A 13,278-nucleotide genomic window follows, 5' to 3' on the forward strand; every position below is an offset into this window, starting at 1 on the left:
ACCAGGACAATTCCAAAATTCCAAATTAGGCCATCAATAAAAAAAATATTTTTTGTTTGATGTGTACATAGTACTCTGACTGATTCAGGGAATTCAAATTCATTAATTTTAATATGCAGGATATCACTATTGTTAAAATACTGTAGACGTACTTTTTTCCACGGAGTCAAAATTCCGCGGAATCTCAATTTCTGTTTAATCCGCGGGTAGAAAATTACACAGATTTTCTAGATTGTCACTATATGCCTTTTATTTCTATTAAGTACGCTTGGACAAATTTCCGCGGAAAATTTGTGACCGCGTACATAGCGTAAATTAATACCACGCGGAAAAAAGTACTTCTACAGTATATTAAATAAGTAAACGTATCAGAAATGAATTTCTTTGACTTTTCATGTATTTGATTGGTTAAACTATGCAGCTCAGTATGGATATACCGTATACAGTGGACCTTCAGATATCCGGACGCCAGATATCCGGATGCTTCAGTATCCGGACGATTTTTCATTGGAACAAAATTTTTAAATGCTATTTTGTCTTGTTTAACTGGTGATTCAGATATCCGGATGCTTCACTTATCCGGACAAATGGATTGGGAACCAAAGCGTCCGGATAAATGAGGGTCCACTGTAAGTGGAAATTTTAGCAAGACGCAAATTTAGCTATTTGTCCTCAAAAAGCGGTACATATATTCAATTTTTAGCGAGATGTAATGTTAACGATTTTAAAATGCTCACTAAAGAAGCTATTTCAAATAAAATGCTATTGATTTTAAGCGATATTCAATTTTAGCGATCTCAGCTCCCTCACTATTAATGCCAAAATTAAACCCTAGCTAAAAATTCTGCTTTCAGGGTATATATACATGCAGCTTTATGATGACTCTTGCTTTATCTCAGAAATTACATATGATTTTGTTGTCCTAGAAAATCTATAAGTAAAAGTTATGTTTAACTCAATAAGTCTTAAGATTATAGTTAAATGCCAGCATCCATTCCACTTGAAAAATATTAGAAAGGAAATAGAGCAGTTTATTTATTTTATTTTATTAGTACTAAATAAAACAACTGAATCACTGCGCCATAATTTACAAATCATGTACAGAAAAAAAGTCAACCTTTCCTGTAAAAATGAAAGGTTTTTCTATTTAAAATAAAAAACTAACATAATACAGGTGCTTGAGCAGGCACTATATACTAAAAAACATATTGAGATAATTTTAAATCAGGCGCGTAGCCAGCATTGAAATGAAGTGTACGCAGAAAATGGTCGGGGGTCTGGGGGTAAAATTATAAATAAGTTGGTACAGGGCAAAGCCCTGGTGGGGTTCAGGGGATAAATTACAATTGGATTTTACGAAATTATTCAGTCATTTTCCTTTAAAAGAAATCACGCTACATCTCTTTTCTCATGCAAACACTTAGCTAAGTTATACTTCCATGGATACTTCAGGAAGAGAAGGATAATTTGATCAAATTAATTAACGAATATATTGATATTGAAAAAAAAAGTTTCCAAGTGTGTCAAGATAAAACAGAGAAGTAATTTAATAAGTTATCATTGGAGTTAAAGTATTTCAAAATATAAACGGGGATGTGGGTCTTTTGATAACCTTTATATTCTGATAGCTTAAACAATGTGAGAGTACTTTAATTCTATAAATTGGTAACATCAGTAAAAGAAGATATTCATAAATGATCTATATTTTTATTTACTTTGTTCAGTAATTTGAATTTTGCCATATTTTTTTTGTTTATCGATATTTATTCATTACTTCAACGGTCAAAAAACCAAGGTTTTATTGTACATAGTTGTCCAAAATAAAAGTTTTTCTTTAGATCAATGTCACTTAGATCGCTTTCCCTCATCAAATACATGTATTTGTCCGGATAATCAGGATTAAGCGGATTAAGCATTGAAAATTTTGGTTCAACAATATTTTCAACACTGAAAGAATTTTGGAATTCATTTGATAAAAGACTGGATTTTAACAATATTCTGAACAAAATTTGAATAGAAACAATAGGACGTAAAATAATTTGAAAGACAGATAGTGCCTCTTTTTCTCCGAATAAATCTCTCTTTCCTTTTTATTCTTTTTTCTTTCTTTCTTTTCTTTTTTTTTCTTTTCTTTTTTTTTTTGAAAATGATGTGTACGCACTTGCGTACTTGCGTATAGGCAGCTACGCGCCTGTAAATGAATTGTTGTGCATGTGATTTTTTGAATTATTTTTATCTTGTGAAATTATAAATAAGGGTACATTTTACTTATGAAAGGTTCTTCAAGTTGGTTAAATTACAATTCAATTTTTAGATAGATATTTATATGCAGTTTGTAGCACAAGGTTATAGAAAAGTGTTGCAATGTCTCTATCCATGCAGCTATTTATCTGAAGATAATTTCAGTATAAACAAGTTATCAATTTAAACATAACTGGCAGAACCATATTTCACTGTATCACAGACATTTCTTAAAAACACATGTTAAATAATATTGAAAATTTAAGCATTGACACGCAGTGACGTTTATTTTTCACAGAAAAAAACTTAACCAAGATTTTTCCATAAATGATCATAGTATAACTATTACACATGTAGTAAATGATAAAACATTTAAGGATTAGAATTTAATGTAAACATATGAGATGATTTCCTTGAAACGGAAACCTCTTGCTTACACAGGTAATTAACTTATTAATTTACTCTTGAAGCAAGAATAATGAATTATTAATTAAAAATTAATATAGATAAGATATGAAAAGTCTTGACACAAAGTATCTAATCACACAGGTACATGTACAAAAATATCTTGAACTAATATCACATATATAGTCACCATGGAAATAGAGACTAGATTAGAGGAATTCAATCATTTTTGAAAGCACATTATCTGCAGTAACTGACCGCTGGTTCCAGTAATTGTAATAATTATAGATTTATGTACATCTGTCTGAATTCTTGCCTGGTATACAAAGGCAAAATAAAGCTTGAAGAACGGAAAAAGATTACAAAATTTCACTATTACTGAATCCAATGATTTAAAACCAAAAAAAATGACTGCCCTCTTGGTATTGGAGCTTGTTTGGTGTAAAATGCATATTTATATAATTTTGTGTAGAACGCCATTTAATTTTAAAAAAAGTTAAATGGGAAGATTATCCTTTATTCAGCCCCTTCCTGATTCCCAGATTCATCCTTAATTTGTTTCCTGTGTATCCTCTGTGGCTTCCTGGTTTCCTTGAGATTCCTGCTGACTTTCCTGTACTGCTGTCTGATTTCCTTCTGTTTCCTCCGTAATTTCCTTTGCTTCTTCTGTTGTTTCCTCTTTTACTTCCTCATTTTCTTCTGCCTTTTCCTCAGTTTCCTCTTTTGCTTCTTGATTTTCTTCTGTAACCTCCTGACTTTCCTCTGTCACTTCCTGACTTTCCTCTGCCATCTCCTGCTTTTCCTCTGTTTCCTCCTGCTTTTCTTCCACAACTTCCTGGTTTTCTTCTGCTTTTTCTTCAGGTTCCTCGTTCACCTCCTGGACTTCCTCTGTCACCTCTTGAGTTTCCTCTGTCACTTTTTGAGTTTCCTCTGTCACTTCCTCTTTTTCCTCTGTTTCCTCCTGCTTCTCTTCTTCCACCTCCTGGTTTTCCTCTGTCACTTCCTGTGTTTCCTCTTCAGCTGTTTCCTGGTGTCCTTCCTCTTCATTTGTTTCTTCTACTTCCTGGTTGGCATCCTCAATTTGTTTGTCATCAGAGTAGAAACAGGTACTAAGTTCTACAACAGTTATTTATATTTAACAATGAATTTACATTACATAGAATTGGTGTACCCCATGAATTTTTTTTAGACAAACTGAATTTTTATGAGAAATTACTAAAAAGAATTTACCTTGGACCCCCCTCCTCCGCTGTGCATCTTAAGAAAATTGACCTAAGCTTGTCATATCCCATCTAACACATCTAACTACAATGTACCTTGTCACAAAATGTCTGAAATAAGTTAAAATTTGTTTTCATGTTTATCCCCCCCCGTTAAAAAAAATCTTTCTTTTTGATTGATTTCTTTTATAATCTATTTATCATTTTACCTGTGTTGGCAATAGCACCATCTTTGTTACTATCAAACTGTGTCAGCATCATGCTTGCATAAGTCCTCTCCGTGTCGTCGAACTGTTCGCCGAGTTCGGAGAGTTTTTCCAGGAGTTCGTCTATATTGACCGCGTCCTGTCCGGGAAATAGAATGTCCAGACTCTCCATTAGGGAGTCCCGCATCTGGGGCTTGGACTTGATTCGGTCCTGGATCCATTCGTGGAATTCTTCCTGATTTAACTGAGAATTTTCTACAAAAAGGAATGAAATGGTTTTTCAAGCTGTACGTAAATCCAAAAAAGTTTTAAGATTTTACTGCATGTTCGTAGCATTGTCTCATTTTTGCAAACAAGCCCAATAATATATTCTATAATATGCAATTGTAATCAGTGTAATCATATATTGTAATAATTTGTTCATGCCCCCGAGGGTCCTTTAAAGTGACATATTTTTTACATTTCCTGAGAATTAGGATGTTGAAAATGTGAAAAGTTTACAGATAGATAGGCACACAGAGAGAGGGACAGAATTGTTTCAGAGAAAAACTCGAGCTTTCAACTTTTGTTTGTGAAAAAATATCACATCTTTTAAGGACCAATGCATGAATGCATGCGTTTTCTCTCAAATTCTGCCAATGATATTTTTTGCCCTGCCCTGAATCAATTTAAAAGTCAAGCATTCAGACTGTGCTTTTCTATCGCAGCATTCAATGCCGTTTTAGTTCAATGAAGGATAGCGAGAATCAAGCTGATTTTCTTTATTGATCTGAAAATCGACTAAAAAAGAGCTAAAGAATTTCATAGCAAAAGTTGAATTTGTTTGATTTTATCTAAATTGAAAAAAATGATTGTCCACATTTTTCTCGAATTGTGTGACCTGCATGTATACGCACAAGGGGGGAGGGGGGTAGTTATTCAAGGTAGAATCTATCTCATATTTGGAAAATAACTATTTTGATGAAAATAATTTCACTGAATCTAATGGGAAAAAATGATGAATATTTTACAAGTTTTGAGGTGTACTAAAATATACCATCTTTATCGTGTTCGGCGAAGATCTTGTCTACTACACATTGCGGTGGATCCGCGCCCAGACATTGTAAAACTCTCTTAAATCCCTCCTTGTCCAGCAAACCTTCCGTGGCGAACCGGTCAAAATACTGCTGGTAGCCTGAAATATACAGTAAATCAAAAATACTACTGGTAACCTGAAATATAAAGTAAATCAAAAATACTACTGGTAACCTGAAATTAACAGTAAATCAGATCTTATAAGCTAGTACTCTTCTCCTACTTCACATTTAATCCGAATTATCAACCATTTAATAATTCAATCAAATGTACATGTAATTCATAGAATTGACATTGCTGTGTAATTTAAAATACGGTTAAACCTAATATTTTAGAGCTTAAGGTAACGTAAATGAGATTTAACGTAATATTAACCATATGTCAGTATTGGAAAGAGGGGGTGGGGTGTTGGTGCGTATGTTGTACAAAATACTTGAAAATAGGGAGTTAAAAGACCTTGCAAAAATCTAAGTCTGGTACAAACAACATTTCAATATTAACAGCGGTAATATTGTCAACAAAATCATAACGCTTCTAAAGCAAACATAGAAGTATACTTTAAAAACCATCAATACTTCAAAATCTTCACAACTCTGAATTCAGAAACTTTGGATCAAAGATACGGATCACAACATTGTTTAATAAAATGTAAGATAATATTTTAATATTTCGTGTATATTTACCAATACAACATTTGTTTTGGGTGATACTGAAATATGTTTAAAATATCTACCTATGTTGTTAAGTGTTAAATTTTTTTTTTAAATTTATTATTTATTGACATAGGGTCGTAAATCTATCGTTGAATACTCGAAACAAAACTGGAAAACTTACTGGCTTTTTCTACTTCACCCTGAAAATAAAATAAAAGTACAATTTAAATTTCAGACTTTATGAATTAAATAATAAAAGTCACGTTCTCATTCAATAGAATTTAAAGAATATGACTAACTTTATGATGCACATATATACATTCATGGGTCGTAAACTTTGAGGTATTATTGTAAAAATTGATGAGACTGGGTTATAAAGGCATCGATCAGCTAAACTTGAGCATTTTAAACCGAATCTCGATAATAAACCGTCATCGAAATTTATAAAGGAGGGTAGGTTTAGACAGTTTATGGTTGTATTTCACTCACGAAAGACACGGGGATAAATTTACGGGAATAAATTTGGTGTTTTTTTTTTGTAATTGCTTGAAAGAATTCCCGCTTCAGGGTGGATTGATATCAAACGATCAAGAGAATCTTCTGTCGATTAAAGGACATTTAATCACGCAATTTCAAATCATTTAATGCATTACAGAATAAGTAGAATGTAAAGAATTTGATGTGTACACAGGTTGATTAATTTATATAGAAATTTACGGTAGAGAAAAGCAATAAACAAAAACAGCAAGGCGCTATTTTCTACAGAAAAAAATATGTTTCTTTTAATAATACATGTATGTTTATATTTTATTTGATTATTTTCATTTAATTAAACAACATATTTTTAAGCATCTTGACGCTTTAAAAATTGCCTTTTTTTTGTTGTTGAAATTTGTCAAAAAATTAACAAAAACTAAAAAAAACATAATCTTTAGTGTTGAGAAATAAACTATATTCTTAAAAGCAAAATAATTTGATTTACGAAGTCGATCTAAAGATGTAGATCAACATGCTCAAACAACAATCGTCTATTTAAACTTCTACTAAATAACCATCACTAACTCGTATCTAAGATCGAGATGTCGCCGGTAAAATAAAAATCGCGTCAAAATCCAGGAAATTACGGCGCCGCTGGAGGGCCAGGTAAAAAAAATATTTTTATTTGTTCGGACAAATTAGAAATTCGTTCGGACAAATTAGTTATTTGTTCGGACGAATTAGATATTCGTTCGGACAAATTAGAAATTCGTTCGGACGAATTAGTTATTTGTTCGGACGAAATGGATATTCGTTCGGACAAATTAGAAATTTGTTCGGACAAATAAGTTATTGGTTCGAACAAATTAGATATTTGTTCGGACAAATTAGAAATTCGTTCGGACGAATTAGTTATTTGTTCGGACGAAAAAAAAATTCATACGAACGAATTAGTTATTTGTACGGACGAATTAGAAATTCGTTCGGACGAATTAGTTATTTGTTCGGACGAATAACAAATTCGTTCGGGCAAATTAGTTATTTGTTCGGACGGATTAGATATTTGTTCGGACAAATTAGATGTTCGCACAAATTATCTTGTAAAGAGAGATATACAATTTGTCTATTCAGGAGGATCCATCCCTTTTTAATACATAAATAGCTCTTTTGACCATGACATGTGCACACGTTGCAACTAGACATGTGCTAATAAAGTCGGGTATGTTGATTGTAAATATTCAGAAATGATGGTTCTATACCGGTATATATTTTAGGCCTTAAGTCTGCCATTCTGAAAGTATATTATCTGAGAGCCCACTAGTAAATTCAAAGGGTCAGTTACTTCTTATCAAACATCTTTTCACTCCCATCCCTGACACACTCATAAGATTTGTCATAAATAAACATCATCTGGTTCTACCGGACCAACTTTTGCTGGTGGTGTTAAGGGGTGCTAGTGGTCAGTTACCGCTTCTTTGAAAAGATGAGATCCACTCCTTAAGGTTTTATTCATACCGCAGGCAATTGGTACGGGAAAAAGTTGGCATTGAAAAAGTAAGCTTCCCCCCCCCCCCTACGAAATAGGACTGTCAATTTTGGGAAACTTTTCGTGTGTACCTTTTTTTTTTTTGCTTGTCAACTTTTTTTTTTCTCACCCCCCCTTTCAAAAACGCTGATACGTGGCTTCATTGTATTATATTAAATAAACTTCGGACTCAAAATATCGAGCCTCAAAAATTAATCGATGGGTCTAAATTTTTTTAAGATGGGGCTTAATAGCTAGGACATTTGTAGTTTTGCTTCTATACCGCTGTTCCCACATTTAAGTATTTTGTGATAAAGGAACAAAAAGAGGGAATCTCATAAGTCCATCTCCAATGGATTGTTTCTAAGATCGTTAAAAACTATTATTAAGTATCTATATAAATTTTATTTCATATTTAAATTTCAGAAAAGCGCGTGAATTAAAACATGCAGGTATAATATTGAATTATTAATTAATTACACGTCCCTTTCCGGGAAAAGGATAAAAAATAGATGAATTCATGTGCGTTCCTAAAAAGTGCAGTAAAATTTAAAAACACTTCATAATTTAATGCAAGTTAAGCTTCTCAATAATTAAGACAATCGATCGTTTTTAAATAGAGGAAGGGGGGGGGGGTTGTTACTTGAAAATATTTTGACATTCATTCATTCATGATCGATTTATTTTCCCCATAAAAGGGGTTAGTTTCATAATTTCCCTTTCTAGTGAGTCATTGGCCTATCAAACCTTCGAACTGGTACTCAACTGTAAAAGTGTATAAACAAAATTAAGGAATGCTGAAAGTGAAATTAAATAGTTTGTTCGACTACATGTACCTCTACAATAAGGGGAGGTGGCAATAATCAATGGACTAGGGAATATACCAGATTGACCGGTTGACATCTTAATTCACCGGCTCGCGAGTCATAGGAACAACTTGAGATAAATACGAACAGGTTCATTTTTGTGAAGTTTTCTTAATTTACAAACAGGAATATTTAATTAAAAACTCAATGAGGACCTTTTTTTTCATTTTATACACCGCATATGTACCAGATTGATTGATTGAATGTTTTACGCCGAATCGGCAATATTTCAGCCACATATCGGCGACATATGTATCAGAAATGTATTTCAAAAATCATTAACGTCATGATTAATAAATGCAGGGTAGTGAATATGTACGAGGGTTGATCTAAAAGTTCGTGGAATTTCTTTCTAAAATTTTATCGTGATTTGGTGAAAGCAAACAACAGGCATATTTCTAATATAGAGTCATAAAGCAACAATACTGGAAAATTTCACAACTTTCCAATTACCAATAAGGTCACACGAGCTTTCTGAAAACGGATTGTTGTGAAACCCGGGGGAGACTTTGACGTTACGTTAAGTTTGATAGGTCACGTCACGTTATAGAAGCATCTCACCCTAATGTACAATTCAAATACGTAATTCTACAAATGCTGCCCTTTTCTCTATTTTTTTTTCTCAAGAAAAGCCTGGGTATCCTCTCGCACCAACTTATCTTCATTTTTCGCTCATATTTCAAAATACTCCCCATCTTTCCATATGATGTTACAATTTCAGTAGCAATGTGAAGAACAGTACGTCAGCCGACATCGTCCGTTAACGCTTTTAATTTATCTACGGGGATAAACACCCCAAAAAGCGGTCACACCTTTAATTAATGTCCATGGACGTTCTATTTTTCTAAAATTTGTCATATGACACTGGAAAACCAGTAACTAAATGCATCTAACTGGCCTAAGTCAATAATATACGCGTTTAATATAGAGTGATCCCGAAATTTTCACAAAACTGATGACTTGACCGAAATTTGACGTTGTCTAGCAACTTAAAGATGAGCAATAAATCACAAACTAATAAACTAAATATACGGTAAAATCAGTAAAACTCTCACACAAAGGTTTATAAAAGATCAAGCAATCGTAGTAATGACACAATATTCCTTTAATATACCACATCGGGTGGTTTTATTCTCATTTCTCGTATTTTAGAATTAAAACGATAATAAACGCTTTAATGTCTCCCCCGCATTTCCAAACAACCGTTTCCATGGCAACTGCCATAAAGTTACTATCATAAATATTTAAAATGTTTTTTTATTTAAAATATTCAACAAGTGTCTATATTCATAAAAATTATAAGAAAAAGATCAACATTAAAACGACTTATCAAAATATTTATTGAAAATGGTGTTCATTAAAGTTATTTTGCAAAGAATCAAAATAAAATGAAACGTCTTGGTGCAAATCGCACATTAATCGCGGTGTCCTGACAGTTGTTCACATTTTGTCTAATTTGTCCGAACAAATAACTAATTCGTCCGAGCGAATTTCTAATTCGTCCGTACAAATAACTAATTTGTCCGAACGAATATCTAATTCGTCCGAACAAATAACTAATTCGTCCGAACGAATTTCTAATTTATCCGAACGAATTTCTAATTTGTCCGAACGAATATCTAATTCGTTCGTACAAATAACTAATTTGTCCGAACGAATATCTAATTCGTCCGAACAAATAACTAATTCGTCCGAACGAATTTCTAATTTGTCCGAACAAATAACTTATTTGTCCGAACAAATAACTTATTTGTCCGAACAAATAAATTATTTGTCTGAACAAATTTCTAATTCGTCCGAACGAATTTCTAATTTGTTCGAACGAATATCTAATTCGTCCGAACAAATAACTAATTCGTCCGAACGAATTTCTAATTTGTCCGAACGAATATCTAATTTGTCCGAACAAATATCTAATTCGTCCGAACGAATTTCTAATTTGTCCGAACAAATATCTAATTTGTTCGAACAAATAACTTATTTGTCCGAACAAATATCTAATTCGTCCGAACGAAGTTCTAATTTGTCCGAACGAATATCTAATTCGTCCGAACAAATAACTAATTCGTCCGAACAAATTTCTAATTTGTCCGAACAAATAAAAATATTTTTTTAGCTGGCCCTCCAGCGGCGCCGTAGGAAATGAACAAGCACGGTTTAATAAAACAATGTCGTTGCTATGGAAAACAAGTGAAAAGATTTAAAAATCGACTTACCATGTTAATTTTTTCTCCTTATCGAGGATATTCCTAACGACTGCTAGGGCCCAAACTGTTTGTTTACAACAACCATACACAAGGTATAGAAGGGAATAAGATTGCGATTTAAACCGACTTTTCTATCATATCTTAGGTTTCGCGCCATTAGCTCTCTTTTAAAGTTCAAAGTAAATACAACGTAAAGGGAAAATTTTAAGTTGTAAGCAATTGACATCTGAAAGATTTAAAAATCAAAATAAGATTTTCTGTTCTTCGTTCCTGGAGGGGTTGGGGAGGGGAATGTGTGAGTATGGGGAGGGGGGGTTATGGTGAACTTCGAGCACTTTCCTCAGACATTGTGTCTTGATTTTCCATTAACGCCCCTAGTTACCCACAGCAATTTTCGCCCGATAGGTTTTAAATACCACATCTACCTAAACATGTATGGATTAAAAATATTTAAAAAGGAAAATTTCAGCTCGTTTGAATAGCCCTTGAAGCAGCATAAATTTTTACTTATCGTTAAATTATTCATTCGAGTACTCGTATCCTCGCCTGTCCGTCTAGAGAATACTTCATTATAACTTGCAGGGGGTCGCTGTCTTTGCATGAAAGGTCGTTATAGGTAATTCCCCATAAAAAGATTTTGATTGTGGGGGATATTGGAAAATAAGTGTCTGAAGTGTGAGAACTGTATTCAAGAAGTTAACCGTTGCGCGCCGAAGGTAAAAATGCTGTCCGAAAAGTGTAAAACGTTAAATAAAGAAAGTATTACCCATCGATTTCTCGAAAGAATAAAAAAAAAGGCATCAATAGGATTGAAAGTTTAAAATTTAAAAAAAAAAAAAATTTTCATTGATTTGCATCAATAATGGATCGACCGTGTCTCTAACAAAACAAGTACAAATACATTCGAACTTCGGTATCTCGAATATCATGGATATATACATGTACAGGTGAGTTTCAATATCTCGTACATATTTTATCGAATACATGTACCTTAGATAAGCAAAATGAGGTGGCTCTCTATCAATCTTAACCTTAGTGTCTAGAATCCGTAGATATTTCCAATCTTCTCGAGTTCGAGATTTCGAATTTTGTTTACCAGTAGATTTCTTGGATCCGCGCCGTTTACACACACACAAAAAAAAAAAAAAAGAAAGAAAAAAAGAAGAATCAGTCTCCTAAAACTCCTAAACGTCATTTCGTGAAAGAGGTGGGGGGGGGGGGGTTACAAATATTATTAATCTTCAGATGTACGCACGATCTTTCTATTTTTAAGATAGCTGCAGATCTGTAGCTCTCCGAAAAAAAAACATATCGATAGACCGGTCTATCGATATTTTTTTTTTCGGAGAGCTACAGATCTGCAGCTATCTTAAAAATAGAAAGATCGTGCGTACATCTGAAGATTAATAATATTTGTAACCCCCCCCACTTTTTATTTTAAATTTTTTCTTACTCTCATGTTGTAAATTTTGAATTTACCGGTTGGCAGTAAATACAAAATTTACAACATGACATTACTTTAACAAGGCTTCTCTTTAAGACCACAAATCACGCCAAAGGATTTCTTTCATGTGTAAATGAAGCTATTGAAGCTCTCGTTTGAAGGAATCTTCAGACACATTATATATGTAATTTATCAAAACTAGTTGATAAAAATGATTCTCGTCTCTGACAAAACTTTTACAAAACACCCGCAAAGATGACAATACTGTTCAATGTGGCCTTTTAAACTTTCTCTTAATATACAGATAAGAGTCGGGACCCACAGAGACAGAATATTTTGAAATGAAATAATTTTCCCCGCTGATAACTTTTCATTAAAACCTCCGATAGCATTTAATAACAAAGGCCTTAAAATCCAGCCCCACTAAAGTAGACTTACTGCTTATAAATCCCTGATATTATTCTCAGAATTAAATGTAAACTTTGAAACAATCCCGGGGATGAGAAATAATTGACTTTGTCGGCGGCAGTCTTTATTCCTGTGATCTGTGTAAACATTCTTAAAAATTAAGTTTTATTGAAGTCAAGTGACGTTTAAAAAATCTTAACATGTTAAGGTATATATAGGAGAATATATTAGTTGAAATAGCTCAACTAGTACCCAGGTTTCATATTCTTGATTTCTTTGGAGATCGAATTAAAGTTAACGTAAGACCAGTTGAAAACAGACTGACATTTTTACAAAATACACATGCACAACTGTAGAAGGAGCCAGAAGAGTAGCTCATATTACCCCCACCCCTTCCTAAACTTTTAATAAACTTTATGATGTTAGGTTTTCGGAAGGGAAGAAAATAAAATCAAGTGTAGGGTACTGAGGATACAGATATATCTAGATGTATATTTATTTCCTGTTTCCTAAGAATTTTTATGCCCCCGTTATCTAAGATTCAGAGGTACA

At 33.1% G+C, this 13,278-nt stretch overlaps 1 protein-coding gene across 1 annotated transcript; it reads right to left on the bottom strand.

The window, feature by feature from the left end:
- Positions 1 to 2,631: 2,631 nt before the first annotated feature.
- LOC134271674 (probable inactive protein kinase DDB_G0270444) lies at positions 2,632 to 8,763 on the bottom strand. Its single transcript, XM_062753886.1, has 4 exons — positions 8,686 to 8,763; positions 5,109 to 5,283; positions 4,076 to 4,327; positions 2,632 to 3,762 (listed from the first exon to the last, which is right to left on the bottom strand). Exons 1-4 carry the CDS (start codon positions 8,761 to 8,763, stop codon positions 3,197 to 3,199), a joined length of 1,071 nt encoding a protein of 356 aa, XP_062609870.1. The 3' UTR covers positions 2,632 to 3,196.
- Between the last annotated feature and the right edge of the window lie 4,515 nt (positions 8,764 to 13,278).

The sequence above is a fragment of the Saccostrea cucullata genome, unplaced genomic scaffold (genome assembly GCF_032062105.1).
Source record: "Saccostrea cucullata isolate Sc308-1 unplaced genomic scaffold, CSIRO_AGI_Scuc_v1 ctg1765, whole genome shotgun sequence".
Classification (NCBI taxonomy): Eukaryota; Metazoa; Mollusca; class Bivalvia; order Ostreida; family Ostreidae; genus Saccostrea; species Saccostrea cuccullata.

Excerpts from the sequence above, each read along its gene's own strand:
- LOC134271674 (XM_062753886.1), bottom strand. The coding sequence starts at position 8,763 with ATGAACCTGTTCGTATTTATCTCAAGTTGTTCCTATGACTCGCGAGCC. Across the intron at positions 4,328-5,108 it reads CGCCGAACACGATAAAGATG|AAAATTCTCAGTTAAATCAG; the intron begins GTATATTTTAGT and ends TCCTTTTTGTAG. Across the intron at positions 3,763-4,075 it reads TGGTGCTATTGCCAACACAG|AACTTAGTACCTGTTTCTAC; the intron begins GTAAAATGATAA and ends TAACTGTTGTAG.